Source organism: Aythya ferina (genome assembly GCF_964211825.1).
Source record: "Aythya ferina genome assembly, chromosome: 24".
NCBI classification, from domain to species: Eukaryota; Metazoa; Chordata; class Aves; order Anseriformes; family Anatidae; genus Aythya; species Aythya ferina.
In genome coordinates, this window is record NC_140322.1 from 1,467,337 (window position 1) to 1,485,060 (window position 17,724).

The 17,724-nt window shown below is 47.7% G+C and overlaps 1 protein-coding gene across 1 annotated transcript in view; it reads right to left on the reverse strand.

Moving 5' to 3' along the window:
• The window catches only part of CSMD2 (CUB and Sushi multiple domains 2), a 325,013-nt gene that overhangs the window by 37,288 nt on the left and 270,001 nt on the right, over positions 1–17,724 (reverse strand). The window contains exons 43-50 of the mRNA XM_084497137.1: positions 17,262–17,450; positions 14,240–14,417; positions 13,606–13,751; positions 9,760–9,840; positions 8,706–8,819; positions 6,840–7,028; positions 6,164–6,310; positions 5,009–5,197 (exon numbers count right to left, since the gene is read on the reverse strand). Of these exons, the coding sequence (XP_084353263.1) occupies positions 5,009–5,197; positions 6,164–6,310; positions 6,840–7,028; positions 8,706–8,819; positions 9,760–9,840; positions 13,606–13,751; positions 14,240–14,417; positions 17,262–17,450 (1,233 nt within the window). The remainder of the gene's footprint in view (positions 1–5,008; positions 5,198–6,163; positions 6,311–6,839; positions 7,029–8,705; positions 8,820–9,759; positions 9,841–13,605; positions 13,752–14,239; positions 14,418–17,261; positions 17,451–17,724) is intronic.

A 17,724-nucleotide genomic window follows, 5' to 3' on the forward strand; every position in this document is an offset into this window, starting at 1 on the left:
AGATTTTCACCTCCTTTGCATCACTGCGGTAACAGCAAAGCCAACACTGAATACTGATACCTGCTGGAAGAGACGCTGGCTCATATTTTCTCTATCATCTGTAACACAAAGTGCATCAACACAGTATTCAGAAGTTTTCACACAGAGATAAAGGATTAGATAGCAATAATGTTTTGTATTTACATCCCACAGCAGTGACAACCCGAATCCCTTTTCCAACAGCACTTCTGGATTACAGAAGGCAGCAAATTCTATAATTACGTAGTGCCAGAAGGAGGGCTAAATTTAGCACTATGACTGAGAAGGTAAGGGGGAAATTCAGGGGGAAAACTCAAACAGGCACAATGCCAAACGGCTGCTCAAGACAGCAGCTCTTCAGAGAAGCTCTGCCCTGCTCCTGCTGAGATCCTCACTCTGTGGCCAAACAGGGCAGAAAGGGGCCAGCCAGGCCACAGAAATGCAAGCAACAGCCAGATACAGGCAGACCAGAATAATGTTCACTTATGCTCCAAGAGTTTCACGAGACATCGCAAGCCCCATTGCCCTCTTCTCTACTGCTAGGAAAACCAGCACTGGGAGTCTGTCACTTGAACTTGTGCTGTTTTCATCAGCATTTGGAGGAGTTGGGAAGCCAAATCCAGACTTGCCTCCAAAACCAACACGCAGGTTCCCATTCCTCTCTTTGAGGCTTGGCTCTGGGGGATGCCCATCTCGCTTGGGCTGGAGACCACAGCCAACCCATCTGGACAGGCACAGAATGGCAAAGGCTGGGACGTGTAAAGCTGTCCCTGCAAGAAAATCCCCCCATGGGGTTGCCAACAAACTCTGCAGGGCACAGAGATGAGCAGAGCCTGCTAGCAGCCACTGATTTAGAGGCCAACAGCTAACCCAAATAATTGTATGCATTTTTGAAGTGCTCAAAAGGAAAACTATTCCTTCCTGGAGTAGCCTGAGCTGCTCTCACCCAGCTAATACATGAACCAGAAGCTGAGCCTATGCCTCCTGAGCCACATGCTGATACTTGGACACACATTCACCTTCCTGTTATTCCCTCTGCGCACAAACAAAGGTTAAAAAATCAGCAATATTAGAAAAGTCACGTTCTGGTAACATGGACCCCCACCAAACATTGAAAGGAGAGACCAAAATTATTGAGTACAGCATCAGCACAACCACTGGAGCTTTCCACCACTCATGGTCCAAGCCATTTTTATCCCATTACTACTACATGAGTGGGCCAGAGCCCCAGCCTGGAGCACAATTACGCAGCACCTTGCAGATGCTGGTGTTGCTAATAGGTGTGAGTAATTCAGCAGGCTGGTATTAGCACGATCAGGCATATCCCTGGTTGAAATGATAATCACATGTATGTCACTTCATCGAGCTAAGGAGCTTGGTGAATCTCTCTACAAGGCTGGGTGTCTAGACAAGCAGCCACGCTGAATACCAATTTCGTTCTAAGGCAAAAGGAGACCTGGAAAGTCCTACCCTTTCACTTCCATCCTGCAGTTCTCTTATTATTACTTTTTGATGCTGCTTCCAGTCAGAGAGGCTGGTTAGAGAGTGAGCCCCTTTCCTTGTCACTGACCCCAGCAAAGCCTTCTCCCTTCTCTCTGCTCAACTCTCTTCTGCTCCTGGGAGCTGGAGAGAGAGGTCATGATGAGGAAGCTTCCACTGGCATCAAGAGTTTTGTTCAGAGGTCAGAAGGGAGCATGTGAACTCAGCAAGACCCTGGTAAGGACAGCAAGAAACGTCTCACTCCTTTTCAACCCACCCCAAGGACAGGGCCGGTCTTCCTAGGCAGAACAGACAGAGCGAGGAGGCACAAGGCCTGAACAGTCTTTGCCTCCAGCCTGACACCACACCAAAATCTATCACCTCTGTTTGCTGCCAGGAGACACAGACTGACACGGAGGGACACCAGGAGCAAAGAGAGCCTGGGCCCAGCCTTGCTCCAGGCCAGTGAAGCTGAGCTGCCTTTGTTTTTCTTAACGATGCAGGGATCACTACCACAGGCTGGTCCTACCTCCTGCCTCTGAAGCAGTCTGCTTGGTTATTTATTTTCCATTGCATAAGCCTTGCCCTGATACAAAAGATAGTTAGCGATAATACAGAGCTCGTGGGCCAGAGGCAGTTGACTCAAAAGTTCATTAGGCCACCAGAAATAACAACAAAGAAGTAACCTTCTCCTCCTGCAGATGGTCAGGCTGCAATGTGAAGATGTATTGGTCAGGAAGAGCTCATTAGGCTGAAAACTGCTGCACCGAGTGGGCTGCATGCTGCACCTGATGGCAGGATCCTGCCTTTCCGTGCAGTCAGGCATCCCTGAGCAGAATGCAGCATGAGTAACTTCCTATTTACAGAGTCCGGCTTGATTTTTGGGGCGGCAATAACCTTCCTCCATTTCTGAAGCTCAAATCATGGACAATGCGATCCACTGAAAACAAAGATTAAAGAGTAGCTGTTCCTGGGGAAAAGCAAAAACAACATTTGGCCAGGAGAGACCCACTGAGAGCGTGATCTGGGGAGAGAGGAGTGCTTGTGGGGGTTCAGGGGTATGAAAGCTCAGTCTCCAGGAAGAAAATGTGCTAGGAAAAGGGACAGAGGCTATGAAAGCAAATCTGCAGCTGGGATTCCAAAAACAAAGCAGCTTAAAAATAGGCAGCAGAGACAGAAAAGGCATATTAGATCATCTTGTGTTCTCCCCCATTGTGCCAACGCAAGATTGTTCCCTGCAGAATATTCTCTGCTGCTTCCATAAATGTCAGCTAGGACAGAGCACGTAGTAAAGATTATTCAGAGGGGATCGGGAAGGGGAAGAGGATTATGTGCTGGCAGAGGGGAGCTATGGGAAATGTCATTTGTTAACTAGGCCATGTGTTTACGGGGACCCCAGTTCCTCTCCTCCTGACGCAGCTGACTGTGTGAGCAATTTATGCTGTGTTGTGGATCGAGTTCCCAAATCTCTGCCATGCGGTCCTAGCCACCAGAAAGGAGAAATTGAGTACAGCCCAAAACAAAAGGTTGCCAGTTGGCTTCGAGAACAGTGCGAAAAAAAGAGATGTGCTGGATTTTATGCAGCTGACCTGGGCAAGGAGAACCGAGCCAGGCCTGGCTATCAGCAGCTCGAGGCCAGGGGGGGGAGCTGCTCTGCCATGAATTCTCCTACGGCTCGGGCTCGCTGCTGCTCCTCGCCTTCTGTGTCCATCTCCAGGCACTTGGTGACCATGGGCCAGTACTGAGATCCCGGACGTGAACATGGGGAAACAGAGTGGGGAGGTGACTTTCCCCAAAGGGTTATGGAAAGGAGCCCATGGAGCTGGGCCTGGGGCGAGCGATCCTGCAGGTGCCCCCAGCTCCAGTCCAGGCAGGGGGGTAATGGAGAGGTATGCTCTGATTCTTTCCATGCTGGCCAAGGTACTGGTGCTCAGGGACTTGTTTCTGCTTTAAATTCCTGCTGTCGGGTGCTACCTCAGCCACGTACAATCCTCCTCACACATCCTCTCTATCCACCCCATCCCTGCCTCTGTGCTTCAAGTCCGCTCCCCACACACCACAGCACCCCGTGGGAGTAAAGAGCTGAACCCGAGGCCCAGGTGGCATCCCCAGCACACCGAGGCAGTGAACACTTAGCAGCATTAGTACCGATTTCTGATTACATTATTTGCCTTAAAATAAAAAGACCCAGCGTGTATCGGGGAGAGATTCCTGTCGCTGGGCGAGGGCTTCGTGAGGCGCAGTTGCCATGACAGCCCCTGGCGCGTGCCGGGCCTGCTGTGCGGTTCATCTGCTGGTGTCAGCAGCCCCAGCCTGCCTCACCGCTGAGGTTAAATCATTATCTGAGCTCGTGCCCATTTTCCTACCCCCCCCCCTTGCCAAATGCATCGCAGTTTGGGTGACAGGGGCTTGCTTTACTGTTTTCCGCTTGCCTTTAAATAAATACAACCTTGAGAGGGCTCCGAATGGATTTAAGCACCCACATCACAGAGCAAGCCTTCAGAGGCAGGACTGCACACAGCCCATGGATCACCAAGAGGCACTAAGTGATTCAGGAGGACAGAAAGGAATTTTCAAGGCTCTTTGGTACCCCCACACTAAATAATCCTGCTTTTCCTTAGGGTTTGGACTGGGTGACAATGCACACAGTGCAACGAGATTTTGCCTCTGCCGTCTCCGTTCTCTGGCCAGTTTCCAAGGAAGTCAATGTAATATTAATCCCCAGTGTTCAGTTCCCTTGGAACATGGATGAATGTTCAAAGACACTGAAAGGCTTCATCTGAATAAAGATGGGCATTTTATCAACACAAAGGAGCTGGGATGATTGGTGGATTGAGGAAAAGGTGCAATCAGAAAGTGCGCATAGAGAGACAAAATGGTGTGAAAGCAACCCCCCGGTGCATGCTGCCCTGCCTCCCTTCCTCTCCCACACCTGCAAGGAGCCACGTGCTGTGTGACAGGGCATAACGATTACGGTTGATTAGGAGGTGATGTGGAAAGAACAACTACATGCCTAAATCTTATATAAAGCCGACAGAAACTGGGCACCATCTGAATCCCAAGAAATCTCATCCCACACAGAGCTAAGAGTGGATTTCCAGAAATAATAAAGCAAATTCCAGCCACTAAATCCCAGTGGAACCCACATCTCTGCCAGCCTTTCCAGATTCTTCCAGACAACAGCTTCTCTTGACCTTAACAGAAGTTATGGCTTTCCTGAGAATTCAAATTCTTCTGAAATGGTACCCTTTGCACTGATGGATTTTCTCTCACCTGCCCCAGGCTTGACAATGACCCTCTGCTCCTCAACAGTTAACTCCCTCTACTCTTTGCCCATCTGTTCCCAAGGACTTGGATATAAGAGGACCACCTCTCACTGCCTACATGCAGCTCAAAGCCTGATCTCAGAGGGAATTAAGGGAATTACAATAGCTTGTTATTTTTACTGCATTTTACTCAGTTCTCCCCAGGACCCCTGGGTCCGTGTAAGGATACTGCTGTCTGCTCTCACCTTGGCACAGAGGGATTGCTTCGTTCCAGTGGAAGTAGCCTTGGGGGTGCTGGGAGCAGGTGGTGGTGCTGTGGCCGACGAGACGATAACCTGTGTCACACCCGAAGCGAACCGTGCTGCCGGGGTGCAGACCCGTCTGGCTGAGAATCAGCCCATGGGCTGGTGGCTGCGGGAGGCTACAGTACGGAGCTGGAGAGAAGGGCAGAGGAAAAATAAATAAATCACTGGATGGGCTCTATCAAGACAAATCCACTTCCCATTCTCAGGGATTACACAGTGCTTACCATAACCTAAGGCTGCGCAAGGAACAGAACTTGTGATAGATAAATACAAAGTCAAAGTGGAAACGAGTGTAGAGCTACTATCCAAGGTTCACTCAGCTCTAGAAATAAAGAGTAATTTCTGATAATTAAATATTACTTAATTCATTTACTGAGCAAAGCCATTACTTATTTATGACATGCTGGCAAGTTCTCAACTCAGTTTTATAACTTTCATTAATTAAGGCTTGCTAAGTTCCAAAAAATAGTAATTCATTTTAAGGAATTCTCAGCAAGCATTCAGTATCTGGCAGTGGTTTTGTGCTGAACGAGCAACCAGGACTCCCTGGTCCTGTTCCTCCGAGAGCTGTGGCAGAATGCCTGACCGGGACATGAGGCGTTTTAAACAGTTTGCTGCAAATGCTGTAGCACAGTGACATGTCAGTCGTGTCTCAGGCACCAGGAAGCTCCTAACACAAGTTTTTATGTTTTGTGATGGTAACCTTGAAACATCTCAAAATGGCCTCATCATTCCAGAGATACAACGGTTTTGTAAAACAGGAATCTTCTCTGTGAATTGCATGGGATGGTTTCATGCATCCAGGGCCAAGTTGTCTGTGGTTATGTATTTTTGGTTCTGAATTGTAACAGTGATGGAGGAAGCCCAGCCAGAGCTGTGAGGTTTTTTTTTGCTGGAAATAAACTCGCTTTCCCAAGCCTCACCAGTCCCCACTGAGGCCTCAGAACAAGGCCAGCATTTTGTACCCTCCCAGGCCTTGGCACCTTCTGCCACCACAGATGGCCTCTGCCCCTCTGCAGCAATTTCGTGGAGATCCTTAGCTGAGGAGATGACCACGTTTCTGGCAGAGGCATGCAGTCTCTGCTGGGTGCTTACCGAAGTAGCGGATTTTGAAGCCTTTTCTGTTGTAGGCATGATCAGAGGACCAACGGAGATAGACTTTGTTCCCACTGCTGGTAACAGTCAGAGGAGCAGAGTAGTTCCCACTCAGTGACAAGAGCAGAGGGCTCTGGCCAGAGGGACCTGTGAGGAAAGAGGAAGGGAACGAATAAAAGTCAAGGCTGACACACAGAAATTGTCACTCACACCCTCACGTGCCAGGGTGTGTTTCTGCAAGAAGAATCAGGTGCCTTTTGAAATCAGAGTGTGAGAGCTTCCACTTTACCATGAGTCCATGAAGGACAGCTCATGCTTAGTGCTCGTTTTGTGAACATGAGCCCCAAAGAGTACACCTGGCTCCCAGGAAAGCAACAGCAAACAAAAACCTGTTGACTGCAGTAAGACCAGGCTAAGACCAGGCTTCTGCTTCAGGCACTATGCCTTTAGCTCCAGTAAACGCAGAAGCTTCAGCAGAGAAAAATTACTTTACAGACATCTGAAAATCAAATTATTGATATTATTCAGAGAATCAATGAGACTTAGGAGGAGCTTTCTTTAAGTCCAGTGGAAGATTACAGGTGGTGGTGGGAAACTCTCCTCACAATGCCCTGGGAACAGAGATTAACAACTAACACCTCTGCTGCCAGGCAAGTCAAACTAGAGAATCTCTTACCATCAAAGATTTCAAACTCGTCGTATTGCTTCTCACTGAGGAAGTACTCGATGGTGAGGGAGATGTTATATCCAGGCTCTACCTTGACCACCCAAGAACAGGTCTGAAAGTGGGGGTAACTTCCCAGGAAGCTCTGGCTGAGAATCACACCGGTGGAGTCTGTCAGAACCTCATTCATCGGGCAAGGCACTGAAGGGAGCATGAAGGAGAGAGCAGAGAAAATCTGTCTTTCTTGTGAAGTAAGGAAGGAAACACAACTTACTATGGCCAAGGTCTATCTTCATGAGCCAAGTCAAGATAGAGCACAGCTCCCACCCACATCCTTTCCCTGGACACCAAGATCCTTGTGGTTCATAGAGTCCCCAGATGCTGAAATAGGCTCTGAATGAAGCATGCCCTATTGTGCAAATTCAAGCAATTACCAAATTTAAAGGAAGGGGCAAAAAGCAACTACCCAAACAAAAACCTTCAACTGTCTTTGCATCATGGAACTAGAGGCTTATCCCAGGTCACCCACGGAGTTGTCAGCTAGGACATAACTCCAACTCCTTTCTCTAATCACTAGAGCCCATTCAGTGGAATTCTGGAAATATACAACCCATCTGAAAACCCAAAATAAAAAGGCCAACAATGCCCCAGGGGAGGAGGCTGACACACAAAGTGAGCAGAAAGCATAAAAAGAAAGGGATCTTTATTTATCCATAATTGTCTCTAAAACTCGGTGCAAACGCTGTACTTGTATTAACAGAAAATAGTCAGAACTATCCAGAAAGAACAGAGTATTCTTTCCAAATCCTTAATCCCATCAGTGATTTGTTGACCTCTGTAAATTGGTGGCCAGATGTAATTTAAGCAGTCCCTTTACCCCCAGGCTAACAACCATCAGTAAATAATTGAATGACCTCCGTTTCTCTCCTTCAGTTCATGCTATTTCACAGAGAATAAAGCTACAGAAAAATATCCTATTATATGGTAAAAATGTTCAGATAGGAGGGAATGAAGTAGATGAAATAATCACGGTTGGAGCGAACAAAAGTACCAGCAGGAATCCAAAGGATAAATAAGGTAACGTGGCAGCACAGAAACATCTCTGGGAGCCCTCCTGAGCAGCAGCAAGGTGTACAATGCAGTGTGTGCTCGGGGCATTCATTTTTCTCCCATGTAATACATTCTGTGGCACTAATAGAGAAGCTGTTCCTCGTGGGATCACCTCGCTGGAGGAGCACACTTATCTGCAGCCTGCTCTTCCCTGCTTTGGCTGTTCGTGTGTCTCTGGCAAGCTGTCAGCGCAGAATCCTCCTCCCCCTCCCACGGTAAGGACGTCCGGGTGGCTGTTTAATGACTTCGCAAAGGCAGCCAGACGTGTGGTGTGTCAGCCCTCTGCTCAGCAAGATTTCATTCAGTCTCCCTTCAGCAAGTACGAGCTTAAAGCACCTCCTGACTTCATGCCTTGGGGCGTAATTCGGGAGCACCCAACAAGAGGCAGAGCCCCCCCACATGCAGAGAGCCTGCAAATCCCCCATGAGCTGTCAGAGAGAGGAATTCTCCCTGTTATTTATCATGGAGCTGCTGCAGTAAGCCACCCAGGGAATTTCTCACTGCTGTTTGCTTATTGCAGAGCCTAGCCAAGGTGCACGGGCCTGTGCTGCAGGGCAGGTAGGGAGAGGAGCCTTTCCCTGCACAGAGGTGCCTCGCTACCCTCCACACCAGGCTCTGCTATGTGCTTTTGTAATAGTGCGACCCCAGAGGTCTGAAGATGTGGTATGTGCAATGAAACTTCCCCCAGCTGCCATCCATTGCTGCCTCTTTTGCAGCAGTCTGTGGGGGAGAAAGCTCCAGCTGCCCTGCTGGGCCCCCAGGCTTTACCTTCACAGGTGGGTGGGGGTCCTTCAAACTGAAGATGGGTGCCCAGCTTGCAGGTCAGGATTTCATTTCCAATCAACGTAAAGCCAGGCAGACATCGGTACCTCACGATGTCACCTGCAGACAGAAACAGAAAACATCTTGACCGAGCAGAAGGATCAATTCATTAAGGCCCAAGGAGAGGGCAGCACGGCCAGCAGGGACCTCTTGATCCAGCTTCTGCCATCAAGGCTACCTCCAGGCTGTGTGGCTCAGGCTGTGTATGTTCCACTTTGGATTTCTGGATGTTTTTGGAGAATTTCACGGACATGCAGGTCAGGCCATCCCACCCACTTCCCTGCCTGCTCGGGTGCCACCAGCTCCTCGTGCCACGCTGCCCCCAGCTCCGCTTGCTACACGCTGGCACAGACGGGGCAGACACAGAAGTCAGGGAAAGGCACGCTGCAGCCTCGTTTGTGATAAACCACTGTCACGTCGCTGAGACTGTTTTGATTTTTGCTAGCTATTTGGGTGAAGACTTTCCTCAGAGCAGGCAGGTGAGAAAAGCTGCTTTTAAAAAAATCACAGCTACTTCACTGGTCGCGGGCGCAACTTGGATGTAACCGTGAAAAGCAGCAAAAATACAAAAGGCAGTCGGTATGGGTGAAAGGTTCTCAAAAAAAAAAAAAAAATAGTAGTGGCCTTTAAACTTCTCCACAAGACATTGTTTGAAACACCTGAAATGCATGAAGGCCAAAAACTAGTATTGTGGAAAAGATCTCTGAGCACTTCCAAGCAAGCTCTGGGCTTTCACAAAAGACAAACCACTTCTGCACTGACCAAGAGGAAAAGTCTTGGGACAACGAGGTCAATTTGACTCCGTGTGGAGTCAGCTGCTAAGCAGGGTCACGCACGCCTCCCCACAGCACACAATTACATGGGTGGAGAGGTCTCCTGGAGCCCCAGATTTGGGGTGCCATCCCCTGGACATGACGTGTGTCTGTGTGTCTTCCCCCAGGTATTCCCAGTGGCTGGGGACAGGCAGGGAAGGAGGGCTAAGGGGACCACGGGAGGCTACCTATGTTAAACTCTTCGTTCTCGGTGATGACTTCTGCGTTGGGAACGATGGTCGGAGGCTGACATCTGAAGAGCTGGTAGGCTGAAAGACAGCAAAGGCAGAACAGTAAATTAAGCTGGGGACGACTGTCTCAGTGCCAAGCACACCAGACATCAGAGCAAATCCTCTCTCAACAAGCAGAAGGAATTGGCAAAAATGCAACTAGCCCTTTCCCCTTCCAAACCCTAGAGAGATGCTCCAGTTGTTTGTGCCCCAGTGCAGCTTTCTCCAGTTTTTTACATCTAACAGTAAACACATTTTCATCATTCTGGGGATGTACAGTGCCCAGACACTGATAGTCTGTTTCGATGAACACTGAATGATGAGTGACGGGTGCTGCCATGTCTTTTGGAACACTAAGAGAGAAGATCTTTGTGACCCTCAGCAGAATTAGGTCAATCACAGAAGTGTGCAGGACTGCTCCAGCATCAAGTAAATTGCAATAATTATTCAGGGAATTTCATCTTCACCGCCTGTCCTTGAACACAGAATGAAATACCCAATAATTTATTTTTAACCTGGAATTATTCATTAATTTAATCTGCAAATAATCCCAGGAGTGCAAATGGTTTCAGCTGCAAATTCTGAACGTAGCTCAAAGTTCACAAAGTGACCTGGGCAAGGTTCGTGTCAGTGCCTCGCATAAAGCAAAGCAGCTCAGACACTGCACTCTCACCCAGTTCGGTGTTTCTTCAGGAGTACCGTGGGGCTAAATGGGAACAAGGATTCTAGTCGAGGAGCAGAAAATTTCCTATGACTCACGCACCTGCCCAAATACACTGCAAATACCAAATTTCCCATCAAAAATTAAAGATGAGCAAACACTGAGCAAAACAAATGTACTGCTTACGAGTATATGGGTGCATAAGGCTTGAGAACTGTGCTGCTTATGAAAATAAACACACGAGAGCTGTGAGCATGGTTAAATTGAAAAAAATGGTACTGGGATCGAAATGAATATTAATGAAAGACATTTTCTGCTATTTGCTCAGCACTTCTCTGAATCTTTGCTCCCCCCGCACCTGACCCTGGACAAGCATAACTTCCTCTGAAATTTATATCAGCCCTTTAATTTAAGATACTGGAGCTCAAGCTGCCACTGAATATTAATTCTTACTAACTCCACTATGTTGAACTCTTCACACAACAGCAAAGCTGGCAGCAACCTTAATGAGGCTTATGATAATGCTTAAACACACATGTAAAGAAGTCGACTCCCATCCTCTCACCCCAATTCCCCTATCCCCTAAGGTGGGGAAGAAGAGTATTTCCCCAAAAGCTGCATGGAAAAATGTGACATTTGGAGGGTGTGGGAAAGGGCCGGGGGGGGATTGCAGCTGTTTTTGGGTTACTGGAAGGGATGGGGGCATGATCCCAAGTGTGTGAAGGGGAGGAAAAAACACACTACTACAGTGAGCTCAACTCTAGCAGGGGGAGCAAAGGGAGGTGCCAGCTCTGTTGTTATCAGCATCTGTGTGGTGCAAAAATTGGTTCTGTGAATATTAACTTAAAAAAAAAAAAAAAAAAAAAAAAGGGTGGAGTGGGGGAGGCCCAGATTGGCCAAAATTTTCAAAACTGCCTGAAAAGCAGGAGATAGGGCAGTGGGGGAGAACCCTTCTGTTCCACAGCAAAGAGCCATCCCAGCAGGGGACACACTGGCTGGCAATCTTTTAAACAGATGTTTGACAGCGGGGGAAAGGGGAACCAGTAATAAAAATTTAGATTAAATACTATTTAAAAAGTGCTTGACAGCATCTGTTGAAACAGAAAGATAACCCAGCACTTACAGCATTAATTTCCTCTCCTTAATGGACCATATTTCAATAAATGTATGATTAAGGTGGCTTCAGCATATGGGTGACACAGCATGAGTGAAGCTCCTTAAAACAGAACCTCCATTTGTTCTTACTGGGGCAAAACAAGAGCCCTGTCCTTGAAACCACTCTGGGACCCCCTGAGTTACTGTGCCATAAAACCCCTTCCCATCGCAGTCACACATCACTTCGAGCTGGCACCTGAACTAACCCATTAAATAACGGGTGCAACAGCATCATTTTTCAAGGGATGCTACTGAATCTTCAAGCTCTCTGCATCATTCCTTTGTTTCCCTTCCTCCACCCTAAGGAAACATTTCTTTGCAGGCATTTAAAAGGGCAGCAGTTCTCTGACAGGGTGCTGCTGATCTCCACCACATGGGGAGAGACAACTGAAAGCTGGAAGAGGATGCCCATGGCCTAGATCTGCCAATATGCAGATATTAAAGCATACACTGCTACGGATCCCGAGGAAATACCATTTCCTGCAGTTACACCCCAAAGAGCAAAGCCAAAGATGTAACTGACCGCACTGCCTGATCCCTGTGAATATTTCTCCCAGCTCTTTGGGGTACAAGGCACTTCACGCAGGATGAGAGCCAAGAGAAGAATCTCACTGCAACAACCGCCACCAGTTAAATCTGTGGGGTTAGGCTTTATCCTGAAGTCCCGTGCATAAAGGGACCAATAAACCCATAAGTGCTGCTTTAGTAAAAGGCCAAGCAGTTGTTGGAGTGCCCATCTGGTTAACGGGCTGGAAACGAGTGCTGGCCATGCTGATCCCTACCAGCACAAACTCCAGACCTCCCCTGCCTGGAGTGCCCATGAATGGCTGCAGACCCCAGATCAACCAGCAGCTAAAAAAGCCTCACTATGAAGGGCTATCAAGGCTAGAGAACAGTGACATATGCTGATGGGCTGTAAGCACAGCAATGACAGTATCTAATTCATATTACAGAAGGAAGCATTCACTGAACTGCAGCAGTGTTTACGTACAGCTCATTCCTGAGCCAAACTGCCTAACCCATATTTTTTTGCATAACTGTTATATACGCACCATTGTCTAGTAATATAAATCTTACAGTGTTTTGCAGCAGCAAACCAATTCCCTCCGAAGCCTAGCAAGCATTCTTTAAATTCAGCCTATCTGTATAATACTCGCCTTTTGGAACTGAGCGTAAGCTAAAACATTCTGCACAGATTCATCGTGTAATTCATGTTCGACTTTGTTGAAGTTGCTGCAAGCAAATTACCAAAGCACGAGGAGGTCTCCATTTGCACTTTCCAAAATCCCAGTACTGCTGTAGCAACTTGTTAGCTAATCCAATTTAAAATTGGGCTCTCGTTTAGTGGTGGAAAGCAAATGCTCTCATTTTGATGTTATACCCAACATCTCTTGCTCTCTGGTGTGAGCTGCACTCACACCAAAGAATCCCCAAATAATTCACGGATTTACAAAATCATTTTCCTCCCCAGAGAATTAAAGTCACCTCTCAGCTGGAACACAGTTGTCATTTAAAATGGGACAGCAGGATGATCTAATTGGTTTAGCATGGCATTGGAAAGACAATACCGTATCCAGCAAAAATTGCAGAGAAGATTTTTAAGTAAGCAAAGTGGAGCTATCCCATAATGGGATCTGCCACGGAGAGGACAGTATTTACAGCATCACCTTGAGAGAGGCACAGGATTGGCATGGCTGTTAGTTTGCAGGCACTTGATCTGTGCTTGAATTATCACAACGTTACAGATGGATTTCCACGTCTGCCCAGTCCGTGGGACAACTTGCCAGCACTTACTTGACTGCCTAAGAGACTTTCAATCTCAAACCCGTGAAAACCACACCCCATCGCAGAAGACTTCAGGTAAAAGCATATTTTTTCCATAAATTCTCTTCCTTAGAACTAGGCCTCCCCACAACAAACCACAACTGATCCACGCCCCTCCATATCCCACAGGCAGGTATAATGCACGCTCAGGAAGCAATACTGACCATAGAAATAAATGGCAAAAATCCCCCCATTGGCTGCATCGCTGTGGAATTTCATCAGGACCTGGTTGGAAGAGCTTTGGGCTGACTTCTTAGCAGAGTTGCCAGTGAACACACCAAGCTGTGGGGCTGTTTGCTGTGGACCATCCCTAAAATCGTAGGTCAGAAACACAAGAAAAAGCATTATTATGTATCTTTCATCCTAGGCATCAACCAAGCTCCTACACTGCATGCATAGAAACTCTTTTTCTGTTCCTTCCTCCTCATCCTCTTTCTTTTTCTTCATCTGTATTACTGTATCCCTGGAGAGTTGACCTGGGTCCCCATCCCCTCTCCCCACTCCTTTATGACAGGGTGATCTCCTCTGGCAGCACAGTGCTAGCTCAACAGATAACTGCAAGCACAAACTTTATTTTTAACCTCAGAACTTGAAGAATTAGGGCCAGTTTTCCGAAGAAGTTTCGCTCTGTTTGCACAGTGGACACTGAGATATTTTGAAAGTCAGCTATTGATCTAGTGCTACAAGCTCAAGAATCCCCGCAATGCAGCAAGGGATGCTCTGTGCATCTGCCATTTCTTGCAGAAATGAAGCCTTGGTAGCAGCCCTGGTCAGTCCTCATGCCTCTGCTGTACTCACCAAATCGTGATGAAATCATTGTAGGGCTCTGTTTGCAGCAGAGTGAAGTTGAGATGGATCCCATAGCCCACAGGCACCGTAAGGAGCCAAGTGCAGTCCTGGGAATTGGGGTACTGGTTGGGGAAGCCAGGAGAGTAAACTGTACCGTTCTGGGTGGTGACGTTGCCCCCACAAGGCACTGCAGGTAATCAAACAAACACAAACCTAATTAACAAATACCCCAAAACAGTAAATCATAAAGATCTCCTATTTCCCATTTTCCTTTCCTCTTTTTTTTTTTTTTTTTTTTTTTTTTTCATTTGGGCAGAGGGATGAAAAGATAGCACTTCTGAATACAGGTGCATCCAGCCCCAGAACCTCAGCCGACCTTGCCATGAATAATTCGTATCTGTCACTACTACATCTAACCTTTTCAACTTAATTCCATTAGAATAAATTTGTTAAGTGCTCCTGAGCTGAAAGGAGACTGTCAGGGTGTTTTGTACAGATGCGATAGCCAGGTGCACAAACAAACTCCATCTTATACCCTAGGAAAAGTCTTTGGGCTCCACCAGCTGTTTGCACCCATGCATGGAAGATACAGCTCCTGACCAGATCCCACCAGTGGGCAAATCTATTCACCCGCTCATGCAGCGTGGCCTGGACCAGAACCACGGAGCAGCTGGCTGCTCACAGATCGCTTCTAAGCAGGGGGGAAATGATGATTTATTTGTAAAACAGAAGCATCCAATTCATTAATCAAGACGACAGCTCTGTTGCACAAGGTATCTTCCAGGTCTAAAACTTGCAAACTGAAGAGACGTAACTAGGAACAGCCTGGGCAGGGAAAAAGAGAGACAGAGAGATGACATCCTGCTGATGGCAGTGCAGGAGGGCCACAGCAAGCCCCTGGGTGCAGAAATCCCATGGACAAGCACCGGCCTCTGGACCTCCCTGGCACAGTTGTGTAGGTGAATGATAATGTCTGCAGCACATCGCTGACAGCCTGCAACAACCAAAGGCACGTGCACAGGGTAAGTGCAGTGTCATCTGCCTTAGCCAGCTCCATTTTAGAAGCTACACTGCTGTATTACCCTTGGCTTAGGTTATTGCATTCTTCCTCCCAGTACAAGTTTTTAATTCGGGCTCAGTGCTACAGCACTATACAGCACCACACACTCCTCCTCATACAGGAGTAGCCCCACAGACCTCCACCACTCTGGACACGACTCGATGTGCCAGATGTGAAGCTAGAGCCAGGCTCCAAATATTTACTGCCTAGTTCTGCTCTGCCTACTCATGTGGTCTGTCAAGCTGAGAAAAGCATGTGTATTTATATAAATCCACAGGCTCATTTTCCTAAACAAACACCCAAGGAACCTTGGGGGCTGAGCTCCTTTCCACCCTGCGCAGCAGGCAGCCTGCTGATCGCTGGAAAAACTCCCTGGGGTGCTGCTGGAAACCTCAAGCTTCCGTGCATTTATTTTAGAATTACAACTCTTTTAATTAAAAGGGCTTTCAGCTGTGACCTATGTGGGGAAGGTGAGGTGGTTAGCCTAAGGCAGAGAGACATCGCTGCTTGCTGCTATGCAAAAATGGGCCGCCCAGCTTGGCTGCATCTCTGGAAACAGCTAGAAAGTTCTGCACTGACTTCAGCAGCACTTAACAGCCCAGCGGATGTGCACACAGAGGGGAAAAAAAAAAGCAAATGGCCCAAAGTGTACCTAACCCCTCACCCCAGTTCTGTCAGGAGTGCTGCTGAACAAGGAAGCTACTTAAACACAGTAGTAAGGAATAAGGACTGCGTGGTTCTAGCTGGCAGAGCTGATGCCAGAGGTAAATAAGAGCATAATCCTGCTGCCACCCACCCATGAGCCCTACCAGCAGCACACCAGGTACTCAGCGAGTGTGCTGAGCGCCGAACAATTTCTCAACTCGTGCACATCTCTGTTGCGTTGCTGCAGCCACTGAAGAGCAGCTGAGGATCCGGTTCTTTATGCTTTGCATTCTCTAGAGTTCAAGGACTTAGGACTTGAAAGCAGCACAGCGTCAGCCCTCCCTCTCTTTCCCCAGCACACAGCTCTTGCAGACCAAGTGCTGTAGGGAGGCCGGGATAAAGGTCAGTGCTCCTGGGAAGTGCAGTGGAAATCTTCAATAAGCAACCTTGAATTTCTTAAGGGTTCACACGAAACCTTTCTAAAGTAAACCACACAACACTCAGCCCACTGGTCCAAAGAATAAAAAGACTGAAACAGCCCTTTTGGGGTTTGAAAAGAGAACCTGGACATTGGAGCTTCGATGGCTACAACATTGATTGACCCCCTTTGGGCAGCAGGGTCCTCCCAGCACGCTTGGTCTTCAAGAAACAGAGATTGCTCAAGACTACAAGAACTGTTGAGTTGTTTTCCCAATATCACCACACTAAGAAGACAAGACAGGGGCACAGTCTTCCCACACTAGGAGTCCCCAGAGCTGCAAGGGTCTTTTACCAGGGACCCAGCGTGGCAGCGAGTGCTAAGGGCACTGCTGCCCAGCAGGAGAAGCTGTGCTCACAGACAGCAGGGCTGATCAAAGCCTCTCTTCTCTACCTGATTATTCAGGCACACTGGCTCATCATAAAAACGTTGACTTTGATAGTTGTTTGAGTTGGCAAAAGGCAAGAACCTTACCGAGGACAATAAAACACTGTTCTAACCGTGCTCAATGTCAGCATGAAACTGTGGGCTGGTAAACGAGGGGAAGTAAAAGGTGCAAAGAAAAACAGAAAGAGTCATTTCTACAAGCTGTAAACCTGACAATGCATCAGCAGTCGTTTAACAGGGCCAATAGAGCAACAATGGTTTTTGTTTGTTGTAAGCACAGAAAACAAATGTCATAGCTGCTATGCATGAGAGCAGAGGAGCTCTCTGGGAAACATCTGTGAGGAGCTCACCACAGGTCTTGAAGTACAATTTCTGTGTTCCCCAAAGAAGTCTGCACATGTGGGCATGTGAAAATCAATGAAGTCTAGAATTTTTCTCTCAGGGTGAGCCCAAAGCCATACCTTCACACCTGGGCAATGGGTGATCCCAGTTCCTGTTGGTGCCGTGCTGACACGTCAGGACAGGGTGCCCGATCAGCTGGTACCCAGGCAGACACTCAAAAGAAATGGACTGGCCAACGTTGTAACCAGCTCCTCTTACAACGCCGTTGGCAAAAGGTTCAGGGTCAGGGCATTCCTGCAGCTCGTAGGCTGGAAAAAAAAATAAAGTGGAATGTTTCATAGTTATATTTTCTCACAGAAGCATGAACAGTACACTCATCATGCTGCTTGGCTACTTCCCCCTTGTACAATGACTTAATTGAAAGAGATAAAACTTTAATGAACCATGCACACATCTGCATGGAGGATGAGGGACAAGCCTGCTGCTGCCTCGTGCTAGCCTCAGACATGAGCACTTGGGCCCACCCTGGTCCTCTGGAGTTTGCATGCAGAGGTTTACCCCGCACTTCACTTCTAATTGGGA